Source organism: Ranitomeya imitator, chromosome 1, assembly GCF_032444005.1.
Source record: "Ranitomeya imitator isolate aRanImi1 chromosome 1, aRanImi1.pri, whole genome shotgun sequence".
Classification (NCBI taxonomy): domain Eukaryota; kingdom Metazoa; phylum Chordata; class Amphibia; order Anura; family Dendrobatidae; genus Ranitomeya; species Ranitomeya imitator.
Window position 1 is genome coordinate 339,180,335 of NC_091282.1, and position 14,741 is coordinate 339,195,075.

General features: G+C 42.5%; 1 protein-coding gene across 2 annotated transcripts in view; it reads right to left on the bottom strand.

Moving 5' to 3' along the window:
• The window catches only part of SLC8B1 (solute carrier family 8 member B1), a 67,881-nt gene that overhangs the window by 43,631 nt on the left and 9,509 nt on the right, over positions 1-14,741 (bottom strand). The window contains exons 3-5 of one of the 2 annotated variants that reach the window (XM_069759759.1): positions 4,566-4,686; positions 3,779-3,931; positions 553-605 (exon numbers count right to left, since the gene is read on the bottom strand). In XM_069759759.1, the coding sequence (XP_069615860.1) occupies positions 553-605; positions 3,779-3,931; positions 4,566-4,685 (326 nt within the window). In that variant the 5' untranslated portion in view covers position 4,686. Of the gene's footprint in view, positions 1-552; positions 606-3,778; positions 3,932-4,565; positions 4,809-14,741 lie in introns of those variants that run through there. The other variant, XM_069759763.1, reaches the window with a different exon arrangement.

Genomic DNA, 14,741 nt, shown 5'->3' on the forward strand with positions numbered 1-14,741 from the left:
AAAAACAAACACTACATACTTACCTACCGCTGTCTGTCCCCGGCGCTGTGCTCTGCACTCCTCCTGTACTGGCTGTGAGCGTCGGTCAGCCGGAAAGCAGAGCGGTGACGTCACCGCTCTGCTTTCCGGCCGCTGTGCTCACAGCCAGACCAGAGAAGCAGAGCGCTTAGTTACCCGATGTTTACCCTGGTTACCGGGGACCTCGGGATCATTGGTCGCTGGAGAGCGGTCTGTGTGACAGCTCTCCAGCGACCAAACAGCGACGCTGCAGCGATCCGGATCGTTGTCGGTATCGCTGCAGCGTCGCTTAATGTGAAGGGGCCTTTAGAAATTAGGTTAAAGGATTATGCCAACTACTTTTTTTTTGTAAATATATTAGTGCTATGGTTAGCTCTTATGGGCAGAATCTGCTTCCCTTTTGTCTTATTGTGGACTAATAACCTCAAAGGTGATAAAGAAAATAATGTGTTCTGCTTTTACGGATTGTAAAGTGCTGTTAGCAATATCAGTAAAAAGTTATTGTAGGCGAGGACAGAGGCAGTATATACTTACAACTTCTCTGCAGTCACTGCAAGAATTATGAAGAGGTAGAGGAGCCAGAGGGCCTGTTGAATACATGAGGAAAAAAAATACTTAACTTTCCAGCTTAAGATGTCTAATACACAAGAAAAATGTTAGTCCAGAGGCGTAATCATGAAAAATTACTAAACTGCACTTTTTCTGGTTCTTCTTGCATCAGATTTGATGCATGTAAAGATACCATGAGGTTATTATATTGTAGATATCATACTATTACATAAAATGTGCATGCATCATTATACACACTGTAGTAATATAATATAGTACTTTTAGTTTACGTTCCAACATTCAATTTGACGCTGCATATTTATTTTAAACATTTAGCATCTTACAGTTCCAGAAAAATGAATGGGATTCATAGAAACCTCGTGTCCACTTTGTTTGTTTAGCCCGCTGCATAAATAGACCAGTAGTGATGAGTGAATGTGCTAACGGAGTGACTTCGTTGTCCTCGAATACTATGTGAGAGTCCTCGAGCCTGCATGTCTTGCAGCTATTCGACAGCCACAACACATGTAGATTGCCCGTTTGTTAAACGTATGTGCGTCTAGTGCGTTCTCAGTGTGGAAATTCTCTAAAAATGTGTGCAATCCAAATATGACCTTCATTTGCCAAAGCCAAATACCAGGAAGTAACAAAAAAACAAAACAAAAAAAAAACAACAACAACAACAACCAACTTCTATTTAAAACATGACAAACCAAAAAGCTAAAACTGCAGCAATTAGGCCGATAGGTGCAGAAACAAATACTGAAATGCTCATCTTGGGAACGTAGTCTTAGGCCGGGGTCACAGTTGCGAGTGTGATGTGAGAAACTTGCGCGAGTCTCTCGCATCAATACCCAGCACTGCCGCCGGCACTCAGGACCGAAGTGTGCAGCTGCATGTAACTATGCAGCGGCACGCTCCGGTCCCGAGTGTCGGTTATTGATGAAAGTTTCTCGCTTTGGACTCGCAAGTGTGACTCCGGCCTTGGAGGAAAACTCAACCTGTGAATCAGAACTAAGGAGCCAACAATGGTTTTATTTTGCAGTGTTACAGGCACACCACCTCAGGAGGCTGGAGGGTATGTGCACACGTTGCGGATTCTCTTTTTGAGGTGCAGAAACGCTGCAGATCTGCAATTGATTTACAGTACAATGTAAATCAATGAGAAAAAAAAAATGCTGTGCACACTTTGCGGAAAATCCGCTGCGGAAACGCTGTGGTTTAAAAGAAGTAGCATGTCACTTTTTGTGTGAATCTGCAGTGTTTTTCCATTATAGAAAACTGAAGGGTTAAAAACCCAGCAAATCCGCAAGAAAACAGCAGCAAAAACGCACAAAAAACGCAACAAATCCGCAGGTGCGTTTTCTGCCAGGAGAGGCAGAATCTGCACCAGAAATTCCTAAACCTAATCCGCAATGTGTGCACATAGCCTCAATGTTAGGGAGCCTATTAACTCTTATTTCCCATCTATAGTTAAAGCATCATTTACATTTTGTTTTGTTTTTGTTTTTTACTTTTGGAGAACGTCCAAATTAGAAAACAACCTCCAAGCAGGTGCTGTAATATTAATGAGATATTACTGTAACAACATTTTTCACAATGCTTTACGGAACTAGCAAGACAGTGTGATGTTCAGGTTGCACAGTTGAAAAATAGACTTGTTTATTTTCCCCCACATAATAGATTGGGGTACAGTATACCATAGTCTACTCACAAGGATCTTCATGCCTATATTTTCTTCTTGAGCAAAATAATTTGGTTTAATACATGGATGCAAGATAAATAAAAACTTGTGCCCCCATAAAGAGCAAGAATTTAGAACTGTCAGCAGCGGGTTAATCAGCGTGATGTCCACAACGAGCAACAGAGAATGTTCATTTATTAAGAATCAAGAACATCCAGCATTACAACATGAGAACAGGATCAATCTGGTTTCTGAGAGAGAGAGAGAGCTGCTGTGAGTCCTTCTGCTTCAGCTACACACAAGAAATGTGCTCACAGGGAAGGGGGAGGAGGAACATCCTGTCTGTAAATGAGGACTCTTTTTTTTTAACTTTGTTGACATGTGAACAATATGCATGCAGATATATAAATCACATCATATTAAACAAACAATAGTTGTTGCAATACAAACAGATGAATATGCATTAGGCCAACAAGAACAGAAGACATATGCAAGTTAAAAGGAACAGAATTTTGCTGCCCAACCCACGCAGCAGGAATCAGACCCTGGATGAGGAGTTTCAGAGAAAACACTTTAAAATACCCGGCCTCAGACGATGCATCTCAGGTGACTAGTCTGCATTGAGTCCCTAGTGGCTTCTGCCCAACATGCTCCCCTAGACATGCTCACAAGAGCATTGGAAATAAGACCTGTCAGTCTAGGGAAGTGGGGCAGGGAAAAACCATTGTGGACTGGCCTCTGACTAGTCATCCAAAGCACTGTTCCATTTCCTCTGGATGTCCCATTTGTCCAAGTGAAGAAAGCTTGGAGCTGGTGCTGTTTGGCTGTAGGCATCAGTGGAATAGCGCCTACACAGCAGGAAAGCATAGGTATTATTTAAGAAGGGGGAAACCCTGATCAAAAAGGGGTTGTCCATTAAGTGGATAACCCCTTTAGGCAGTGTTGATGAAGTTTTTAGGAGATACCGTAACTGCTAGATCAGCTAGTATTCTCATGATTGCCAGAACAAAAATCCATGAGACACACGCCTGCCCCCTCCACAAAAAACTGCTGCTCCATTCAAAGTCTATGAGACTGCCGAAGACAACTGTGTACTCTAGCTTCAAAACTGAACGCCTTAAAATACTCCAACCCTACATCTGTGAAATATTTTCTTTAACCCCTTAAATGTTTAATAGGCTTTTGTCTTTTCATTTAAGCAGCCATAACTTTTCATTTATCTACCCCCCCCCCTGCTGTAAGACTTTTTGTTTTTTAAATGTAACCTCGGAAAACAGCGCCCTATAGTGACCCAAGTCACTGGCAGAGATGATATATGTCTGCTATGCCAGGCAGTCGCCCAATGAGCACGTAATCATTCATTACTGATGCTTAGATTAGATAGAGGCCGTATATAACTGCTGTCTTCCGGCCCATTTAGGTTCTCCGACAGTCGGGGGGGCCTACATGCCACTGCTATAATGGAGAAGCAGTGATACAGAAAGGACAACAACCCTTCAGCTATTAGAAGCATATAAACATACTCACGTATAGGAAGATGGCCAAGGGAAACAGCTGAAGAGGAAAGCTGCAGAACGCCACATCCAGGTAGCTAACGTAGCCATCATGGTCACCGCAATCGGAGGTGTTCCTGACAAACTCGCAGCGAAGGGAAACATTTAGTGTCCCCACCGTCTGGCACTGCATACAAGACATCATATAGTCAGTCATTTCACAGATGAAAAATTGCAACAAAATTTCAGTTTGTATTTTACAGCACACTCCAGTCTATATAAAAACCTCATGTGTCATGGACAGGGTAAAGAGTTTACGGTATGTATATTTGCTCTAAAACAGGGAACAAGATTTCTGATTGTTTTACGACAAAATGTTGTGCTATATGTACAAAACAGTGACCATGTACATGTACACAAGATTTCTGGCAACACGACCATTCTTGTGTGATGAGGGAGAAAACTTCTGCCAGGTGCCTGAAGCTGCTTAAATCCCCCCCCCCGTCCCCCAACCCTTTTGTTCTTGGGGGGGGGAGGAGATAATGTTCAGGAAGCCCCTGTCGCCCAAACCCAAATGGTGACAGGTCCACCACACTTTAATTGCCATTCATCTTGAGTAAAGAGGAATAAGGCAAGGACGTACTAGTACCGAAAACTGGTGCTAAAGTAACATTAAAAAATAAATAAATACAAAAATAAAGAACCTTTTAATTGATTTTGGAAAACCATCAATACACTAGAATATCGAAACTTATCGACATTAAGACGTGGATCAGAAGGAAGTAGAAAACCGGTGTTACACAGGCAAGACTTGTACTCACATCTGCTTCCTCCGCGGTGTAGTTCCCTCGTCGGTCGGGAGTTGGAAGGTTCCAGTGCAGTGGGAAGTTGACGACTTCTTGACTTGATGTCATGAGCCATTGTGAGATAGTCAGGGGCATGCTAGGCGGTTAGAAGAACAAAACAAAGAAGTAGTAAGGTCTTAGATCGAAAGAAATCCTTTTACATTCTGGCCCCACATGTCAGTCCTCCGCTGTCACAGCACACCACTGTCTACACAACCTTCTTCCTGAACTCGGCAGAACATAGCTATCACTTTCCTGAAGCGAAGTCATGTGAGACAGAGGAGGAAGTAAAAGTCACATTCTAAAGGAATTCACATCTCATTCAGGGTGTCACTGCCAAAGACTGTCAGTGGGCAAGAAACCACAAGACTGAGCCCCATCATGTGCGTCGCCTAGCTGCAAAGGTAACAAATACAGGGCCTGCTTCATACATGGAGCTTCTTCTTGTGACAGATTTGTTACATTTAGGTTATGTGCACACGTAGCAGATTAGGCTTAGGAATTTCTGGTGCTGATTCTGCCTCTCCTGGCAGAAAACGCAGCTGTGAATTTGTCACGCTTTGTGCGGTTCCGCAGCGTTTTTGTCTGCGGTTTTCTTGTGGATTTTCTGGGTTTTTAACCCCTGCGGTTTTCTATAAATGGAATGGGTACAAAAACGCTGCAGATTCACAAAAAAGAAGTGACATGCTACTTTTAAACCGCAGCGTTTCTGCAGCGGATTCTCCGCAAAGTGTGCACAGCATTTTTTTTTTCTCATTGATTTACATTGTACTGTAAATCAATTGCGGATCTGCAGCGTTTCTGCACAGAAAAAAACGCTGCGGATCCGCAGAGAACCCGCAACGTTAAATGAGGTATAAACAAATATTAGAGGGACTGAGGAAACCGTAATATAGCAGTTATGTAAAATGTAAAAGGAAGTGCAGCCTTTAGTCAAGGCACCTTGACTGACAATTTGGTAATGTTAGAAGATGCAAAAGGCTGCTTATGGCAAAGAAAAAAAAAAAAAGAAATAACTCCACATTTACCAATATATACGGTATTCATTTTATCCCCATCACAAAGCCTGATTTCTGCAGAGAGTAAATATGCAAATTGTCTCAGAGGAAGGACTAGAATGCTAGCGCCACCTACTGGAAGTAGCAATCCTACAAGTCAATATCGACCCATTTACTTCAGATAAACGTCAAACGGGAGAGGGAGAGGCTCAAGTCTATGAGAATAAGGCGGATCTGGCGGCAACTTTTCACGGATCCATTTTTTCCCCCCAAAATTCGCCAGATTGTGCATGACAGCAAAAACTGATGTGTGAAAGTAGCCTTAAGGTACCTTCACACTGAGCGACTTTGTAACGATAACGATACCGATCCGTGACGTTGCAGCGTCCTGGATAGCGATATCGTTGTGTTTGACACGCAGCAGCGATCTGGATCCTGCTGTGACATCGTTGGTCGGGGCTAGAAGGCCAGAACTTTATTTCGTCGCTGGATCTCCCACAGACATCGCTGAATCGGCGTGTGTGACGCCGATTCAGCGATGTCTTCACTGGTAACCAGGGTAAACATCGGGTTACCAAGTGCAGGGCCGCGCTTAGTAACCCGATATTTACCCTGGTTACCAGTGTAAATGTGAAAAAAAAAAAAAAAAAAAACACTACATACTTACATTCCGGTGTCTGTCGCGTCCCCGGCGTTCTGCTTCCCTGCACTGTGTCAGTGCCGGCTGGTCATAAAGCAGAGCACAGCGGTGACGTCACCGCTCTGCTTTACGGCCGGCGCTTACACAGTGCAGGGAAGCAGAACTCCGGGGGACGCGACAGACACCGGAATGTAAGTATGTAGTGTTTGGTTTTTTTTTTACATTTACACTAGTAACTAGGGTGAACATCGGGTTACTAAGCGCGGCCCTGCGCTTAGTAACCCAATGTTTACCCTGGTTACCAGGGGACTGCGGCATCGTTGGTCGCTGGAGAGCAGTCTGTGTGACAGCTCTCCAGCGACCACACAGCGACGCTGCAGCGATCGGCATCGTTGTCTAGATCGCTGCAGCGTCGCTAAATGTGACGGTACCTTTAGTCAAATCAGATCTCATGCTTTGCACTGAGGGGCAACACCCCCAAAACACCATGTCTGCAAATTGAGATTCTAGTTTGGCTTTTATTCCAAATCATATTGCAATGCTAGTTAAAAAGTTGATTTTGACTTTTAGGATCACTACTTCTAATAGGTGGAACTAGAGTTCTAGCCCACTTCCTCTGGACAGTTTGCATAATTAATTATCCAAAAGCAATCGCCAAAACGCACGTCAGGGTGGACGCATCCTCTGGACAGCCTGTCACCTTGTCACCTATCCCACAGGTAGTTACTACTTTCACTTTATGACAACACTTTGAGAGATGTTCATTATCTGGTTATTAAAGAGTCAATCTGTATACAGTAAGTGAATACTTATGTGGATGCCATTCTATTTGCACTGCCATATGCCACTTTACTTGAGTATATCCACACTCTTTGCCTAATTGTTCCTAAATATTTTCATTGATTACCCTATAATAAAATTCACACTATGTAGTGTGAGTTTATCACCTGTATTATGCAATCATATATACACCATGTGAACACTTATGTGGATACCACCTATATACACTGCTATATGCACTGTCACTTTACTTGTACACATCCATATGTTTAATCTCCGTGTTGTCTTTTGGCACTAATATATATATTTTTTTGTAAATATAATATATATATATATATATATATATATATATATATATATATATATATATATATATATATATATATATATATATATATATATATATATATATATATATATATATATATATATATATATACATATATATACACATACACACAGTGGGGCAAAAAAGTATTTAGTCAGTCAGCAATAGTGCAAGTTCCACCACTTAAAAAGATGAGAGGCGTCTGTAATTTACATCATAGGTAGACCTCAACTATGGGAGACAAACTGAGAAAAAAATATCCAGAAAATCACATTGTCTGTTTTTTTAACATTTTATTTGCATATTATGGTGGAAAATAAGTATTTGGTCAGAAACAAACAATCAAGATTTCTGGCTCTCACAGACCTGTAACTTCTTCTTTAAGAGTCTCCTCTTTCCTCCACTCATTACCTGTAGTAATGGCACCTGTTTAAACTTGTTATCAGTATAAAAAGACACCTGTGCACACCCTCAAACAGTCTGACTCCAAACTCCACTATGGTGAAGACCAAAGAGCTGTCAAAGGACACCAGAAACAAAATTGTAGCCCTGCACCAGGCTGGGAAGACTGAATCTGCAATAGCCAACCAGCTTGGAGTGAAGAAATCAACAGTGGGAGCAATAATTAGAAAATGGAAGACATACAAGACCACTGATAATCTCCCTCGATCTGGGGCTCCACGCAAAATCCCACCCAGTGGGGTCAGAATGATCACAAGAACGGTGAGCAAAAATCCCAGAACCACGCGGGGGGACCTAGTGAATGAACTGCAGAGAGCTGGGACCAATGTAACAAGGCCTACCATAAGTAACACACTACACCACCATGGACTCAGATCCTGCAGTGCCAGACGTGTCCCACTGCTTAAGCCAGTACATGTCCGGGCCCGTCTGAAGTTTGCTAGAGAGCATTTGGATGATCCAGAGGAGTTTTGGGAGAATGTCCTATGGTCTGATGAAACCAAACTGGAACTGTTTGGTAGAAACACAACTTGTCGTGTTTGGAGGAAAAAGAATACTGAGTTGCATCCATCAAACACCATACCTACTGTAAAGCATGGTGGTGGAAACATCATGCTTTGGGGCTGTTTCTCTGCAAAGGGGCCAGGACGACTGATCCGGGTACATGAAAGAATGAATGGGGCCATGTATCGTGAGATTTTGAGTGCAAACCTCCTTCCATCAGCAAGGGCATTGAAGATGAAACGTGGCTGGGTCTTTCAACATGACAATGATCCAAAGCACACTGCCAGGGCAACGAAGGAGTGGCTTCGTAAGAAGCATTTCAAGGTCCTGGAGTGGCCTAGCCAGTCTCCAGATCTCAACCCTATTGAAAACCTTTGGAGGGAGTTGAAAGTCCGTGTTGCCAAGCGAAAAGCCAAAAACATCACTGCTCTAGAGGAGATCTGCATGGAGGAATGGGCCAACATACCAACAACAGTGTGTGGCAACCTTGTGAAGACTTACAGAAAACGTTTGACCTCTGTCATTGCAAACAAAGGATATATTACAAAGTATTGAGATGAAATTTTGTTTCTGACCAAATACTTATTTTCCACCATAATATGCAAATAAAATGTTCAAAAAACAGACAATGTGATTTTCTGGATTTTTTTTCTCAGTTTGTCTCCCATAGTTGAGGTCTACCTATGATGTAAATTACAGACGCCTCTCATCTTTTTAAGTGGTGGAACTTGCACTATTGCTGACTGACTAAATACTTTTTTGCCCCACTGTATATATATATATATATATATATATATATCGTCTAAGGGTCACCTTCATCTTTCTGTCCTTCTGTCTGTCACGGATATTCATTAGTCGCGGCCTCTGTCCATCATGGAAATCCAAGTCGCTGATTGGTCATGGCAAAACAGCCACGACCAATCAGCGACGGGCACAGTCCGGAAGAAAATGGCTGCTCCTTACTCCCCGCAGTCACTGCCCGGCGCCCGCATACTTCCCTCCAGCCACCACTAACACAGGGTTAATGCCAGCAGTAACTGACAGCGTTATGCCACGGGTAACGCACTCCGTTACCGCCACTATTAACCCTGTGTGTCCCCAACTTTTTACTATTGATGCTGCATATGCGGCATCAATAGTAAAAAATGTAATGTTAAAAAGAAAAAAAAAAAAAAAAAGAGAAAAATCTGCTATACTCACCCTCTGATGTCCGCCGAGCCGGCCGCCATCTTCCGTTCCCGACGATGCATTGCGAAATTACCCAGAAGACATAGCGGCCTCGCGAGACCACCAAGTCATCTGGGTAATTTCGCAATGCATCCTGGGAATGGAAGATGGCGGCAGCCGCGCGCTACAAGGGGCCCTCGGATCGGATGGTGAGTATTTTTATTTTGTAACCTGTGACATACGTGGCTGGGCAATATACTACGTAGCTGGGCAATATACTACATGGCTCTGTGCTGTATACTACGTCACTGGGCAATATACTACGTGGCTGGGCAATATACTACGTGGATATGCATATTCTAGAATACCCGATGCGTTAGAATCGGGCCACCATCTAGTGTACCCATAAGGACCAACACATTTCCTATCCATAGTAAAAGTTTAGGTCAAAAGACATCTACCAGTAACAATCCATATGTGATGTATATAGAGACTTCGCAATTGCAAAAGACGGTAAAAAGAATCGAAAGTGCTACATATAGAAATGCCTTACCTACACCCATGTGGGTGTGGTGCCACTTCCCCTACACGCATTTCGGCAGCGTGCCTTCCACTGCCCCCGACGAAGGCACGCCGCCGAAACGCGTGTAGGGGAAGAGGTACCACCACCACCTGGGTGTAGGTAAGGCATTTCTATATGTAGCACTTTCGGTTCTTTTTACCGTCTTTTGCAATTGCGAAGTCTCTTTATACATCGCATATGGATTGTTACTGGTAGATGTCTTTTGACCTAAACTTTTACTATGGATAGGAAATGTGTTGGTCCTTATGGGTACATAATACCGCTATTTTGTTGCTGTATAGTTGTTTAATAGTTGGTTGCCTGTCCTCCCAGGGTGGTGCCACTGTGATCCTTTTTGGCTCTTTTCAAGCACCACTGGCTACACTCTTAAGATGTGCAATGTCTTGTTGTTGCTATTAATAAAATGTTCTATGTTGTTCAATGAATGTTTTTTGTCTATATGTTTCTAATAAAATACTATATGCATAGTCAATCAAGTGAATGGGCAACAAAAAACAAACAACCCCATCATGTTAGGGTTCTCATTCTTAAATGACGCTTTTTCTATGAACCAATACACTGTGGTGAGTATGCACATGGGACTTTATAAAAAAGGAGTAAGCTGTGACACCAATATTTTTTCATATGGTTCCAATTCACCTTTTCTTGTTATTTAATACTATTTGATATCACTTTAGAAGTAATTGGTTTATATAAATTTCAGAAACTCGCTCTTGGTTACAATGACGCACATATGAATTGTATCCCATGGCTAGAGTTTGGCTTAGGAAACTGGTACTGGAGCAAAGTGTGCATTTTCTTTACATATTTTTGTTAGGTCTAGGATAGCAATACATTACAGATTTACATTGTGAAAATGTAGGAAGCACAACAGATCTTTTATACCAGTCTTTCTTATGTTCAATTACATATCCACTTGATAAGCCATAAATGCCTCAAAGGTTCATGTCCTCCAATTTTTATCTTGCAGCCACATCCAGGTATGGCGGATGAATGGAGACGTGGACAGGCATGTGCACACTAACTCCGCTGTAATACAACTCCTACAGAAGTGTGAAAGCCTTCTACATTTAGCCCCTGCCTCGATGCGGCAACCAATGGCTGCCTCAACAGCAAGGATCAATGTTGGGCCGCCACAGCTCTAGTGTCATGACATAAGGACAATAGAAGGAATAATCTTGGATAACTGAACAGAGTAATTATTTATAGCAATAAAGAAACTGTTAAGTTGTCAATTTTTGTTTTTAAATCTAATATATAAAGATGTATGTATGTATGTATGTATGTATGTATGTATGTATGTATGTACAGTCATGGCCAAAAGTATTCACACCCCTGCAATTCTGTCAGATAATACTCAGTTTCTTCCTGAAAATGATTGCAATCACAAATTCTTTGGTATTATGATCTTCATTTAATTTGTCTTAAATGAAAAAACACAAAAAGAATTGTCCTAAAGCCAAATTGGATATAATTCCACACCAAACATAAAAGAGGGGGTGGACAAAAGTATTGGCACTGTTCGAAAAATCATGTGATGCTTCCCTAATTTGTGTAATTAACAGCACCTGTAACTTACCTGTGGCACCTAACAGGTGTTGGCAATAGCTAAATCACACTTGCAGCCAGTTGACATGGATTAAAGTTGACTTAACCTCTGTCCTGTGTCCTCGTGTGTACCACATTGAGCATGGAGAAAAGAAAGAAGACCGAAGAACTGTCTGAGGACTTGAGAAACCAAATTGTAAGGAAGCATGAGCAATCTCAAGGCTACAAGTCCATCTCCAAAGACCTGAATGTTCCTGTGTCTACCGTGCCCAGTGTCATCAAGAAGTTTAAAGCCCATGGCACTGTGGCTAACCTCCCTAGATGTGGACGGAAAAGAAAAATTGACAAGAGATTTCAACGCAAGATTGTGTTGGATAAAGAACCTAGACTAACATCCAAACAAGTTCAAGCTGCCCTGCAGTCCGAGGGTGTCAACCCATACTATCCGTCGGCGTCTGAATGAAAAGGGACTGTATGGTAGGAGACCCAGAAGACCCCACTTCTTACCCCGAGACATAAAAAAGCCAGGCTAGAGTTTGCCAAAACTTACCTGAAAAAGCCTAAAATGTTTTGGAAGAATGTTCTCTGGTCAGATGAGACAAAAGTAGAGCTTTTGGGGCAAAGGCATCAACATAGAGTTTACAGGAGAAAAAAAAAAAAAGAGGCATTCAAAGAAAAGAACACGGTCCCTACAGACAAACATGGCAGAGGTTCCCTGAGGTTTTGGGGTTGCTTTGCTGCCTCTGGCACTGAACTGCTTGACCATGTGCATGGCATTATGAAGTCTGAAGACTACCAACAAATTTTGCAGCATAATGTAGGGCCCAGTGTGAGAAAGCTGGGTCTCCCACAATGACCCAAAACACACTTCAAAAAGCACTAGAAAATGGTTTGAGAGAAAGCACTGGAGACTTCTAAAGGTGGCCGGCAATGAGTCCAGACCTGAATCCCATATAACACCTGTGGAGAGATCTAAAAATGGCAGTTTGGAGAAGGCAGCCTTCAAATATCAGGGACCTGGAGCAGTTTGCCAAAGAAGAATGGTCTAAAATTCCAGCAGAGCATTGTAAGAAACTCATTGGTGGTTACCGGAAGCGGTTGGTCGCAGTTATTTTGGCTAAGGGTTGTGCAACCAAGTATTAGGCCGAGGGTGCCAATACTTTTGTCTGGCCCATTTTTGGAGTTTTGTGTGAAATGATCAATGTTTTGCTTTTTGCTTCATTCTCTTTTGTGTTTTTTCATTTAAGACAAATTAAATGAAGAACATAATACCAAATAATTTGTGATTACAATCATTTTCAGGAAGAAGCGGAGTATTATCTGACAGAATTGCAGAGGTGTCAATACTTTTGGCCATGATTGACTGACTGTCTGTCTGTAGCCACGCCCACTCCACGTAGCTGGCACAGGCCACGTCTAGCTCCGTCGTGTCTAGAATGGAGTTGCTTCTATGAGGCATGACATCAATGGAAAGGGAGGAGCCTCATGGATACAGATGTGAGGGGGAAAAATGAGAGGAGTGAGGTGCTGCTGCATATGAGGCAGTGTATAGAGAAGAATGAGGCGCTGCAGGTGGAGGCTGTGTACAGTGGGGCAAAAAAGTATTTAGTCAGTCAGCAATAGTGCAAGTTCCACCACTTAAAAAGATGAGAGGCGTCTGTAATTTACATCATAGGTAGACCTCAACTATGGGAGACAAACTGAGAAAAAAAAATCCAGAAAATCACATTGTCTGTTTTTTTAACATTTTTTTTGCATTTTATGGTGGAAAATAAGTATTTGGTCAGAAACAAACAATCAAGATTTCTGGCTCTCATAGACCTGTAACTTCTTCTTTAAGAGTCTCCTCTTTCCTCCACTCATTACCTGTAGTAATGGCACCTGTTTAAACTTGTTATCAGTATAAAAAGACACCTGTGCACACCCTCAAACAGTCTGACTCCAAACTCCACTATGGTGAAGACCAAAGAGCTGTCAAAGGACACCAGAAACAAAATTGTAGCCCTGCACCAGGCTGGGAAGACTGAATCTGCAATAGCCAACCAGCTTGGAGTGAAGAAATCAACAGTGGGAACAATAATTAGAAAATGGAAGACATACAAGACCACTGATAATCTCCCTCGATCTGGGGCTCCACGCAATATCCCACCCCGTGGGGTCAGAATGATCACAAGAACGGTGAGCAAAAATCCCAGAACTACGTGGGGGGACCTAGTGAATGAACTGCAGAGAGCTGGGACCAATGTAACAAGGCCTACCATAAGTAACACACTATGCCACCATGGACTCAGATCCTGCAGTGCCAGACGTGTCCCACTGCTTAAGCCAGTACATGTCCGGGCCCGTCTGAAGTTTGCTAGAGAGCATTTGGATGATCCAGAGGAGTTTTGGGAGAATGTCCTATGGTCTGATGAAACCAAACTGGAACTGTTTGGTAGAAACACAACTTGTCGTGTTTGGAGGAAAAAGAATACTGAGTTGCATCCATCAAACACCATTCCTACTGTAAAGCATGGTGGTGGAAACATCATGCTTTGGGGCTGTTTCTCTGCAAAGGGGCCAGGACGACTGATCCGGGTACATGAAAGAATGAATGGGGCCATGTATCGTGAGATTTTGAGTGCAAACCTCCTTCCATCAGCAAGGGCATTGAAGATGAAACGTGGCTGGGTCTTTCAACATGACAATGATCTAAAGCACACCGCCAGGGCAACGAAGGAGTGGCTTCGTAAGAAGCATTCCAAGGTCCTGGAGTGGCCTAGCCAGTCTCCAGATCTCAACCCTATAGAAAACCTTTGGAGGGAGTTGAAAGTCCGTGTTGCCAAGCGAAAAGCCAAAAACATCACTGCTCTAGAGGAGATCTGCATGGAGGAATGGGCCAACATACCAACAACAGTGTGTGGCAACCTTGTGAAGACTTACAGAAAACGTTTGACCTCTGTCATTGCCAACAAAGGATATATTACAAAGTATTGAGATTAAATTTTGTTTCTGACCAAATACTTATTTTCCACCATAATATGCAAATAAAATGTTAAAAAAACAGACAATGTGATTTTCTGGATTTTTTTTTCTCAGTTTGTCTCCCATAGTTGAGGTCTACCTATGATGTAAATTACAGACGCCTCTCATCTTTTTAAGT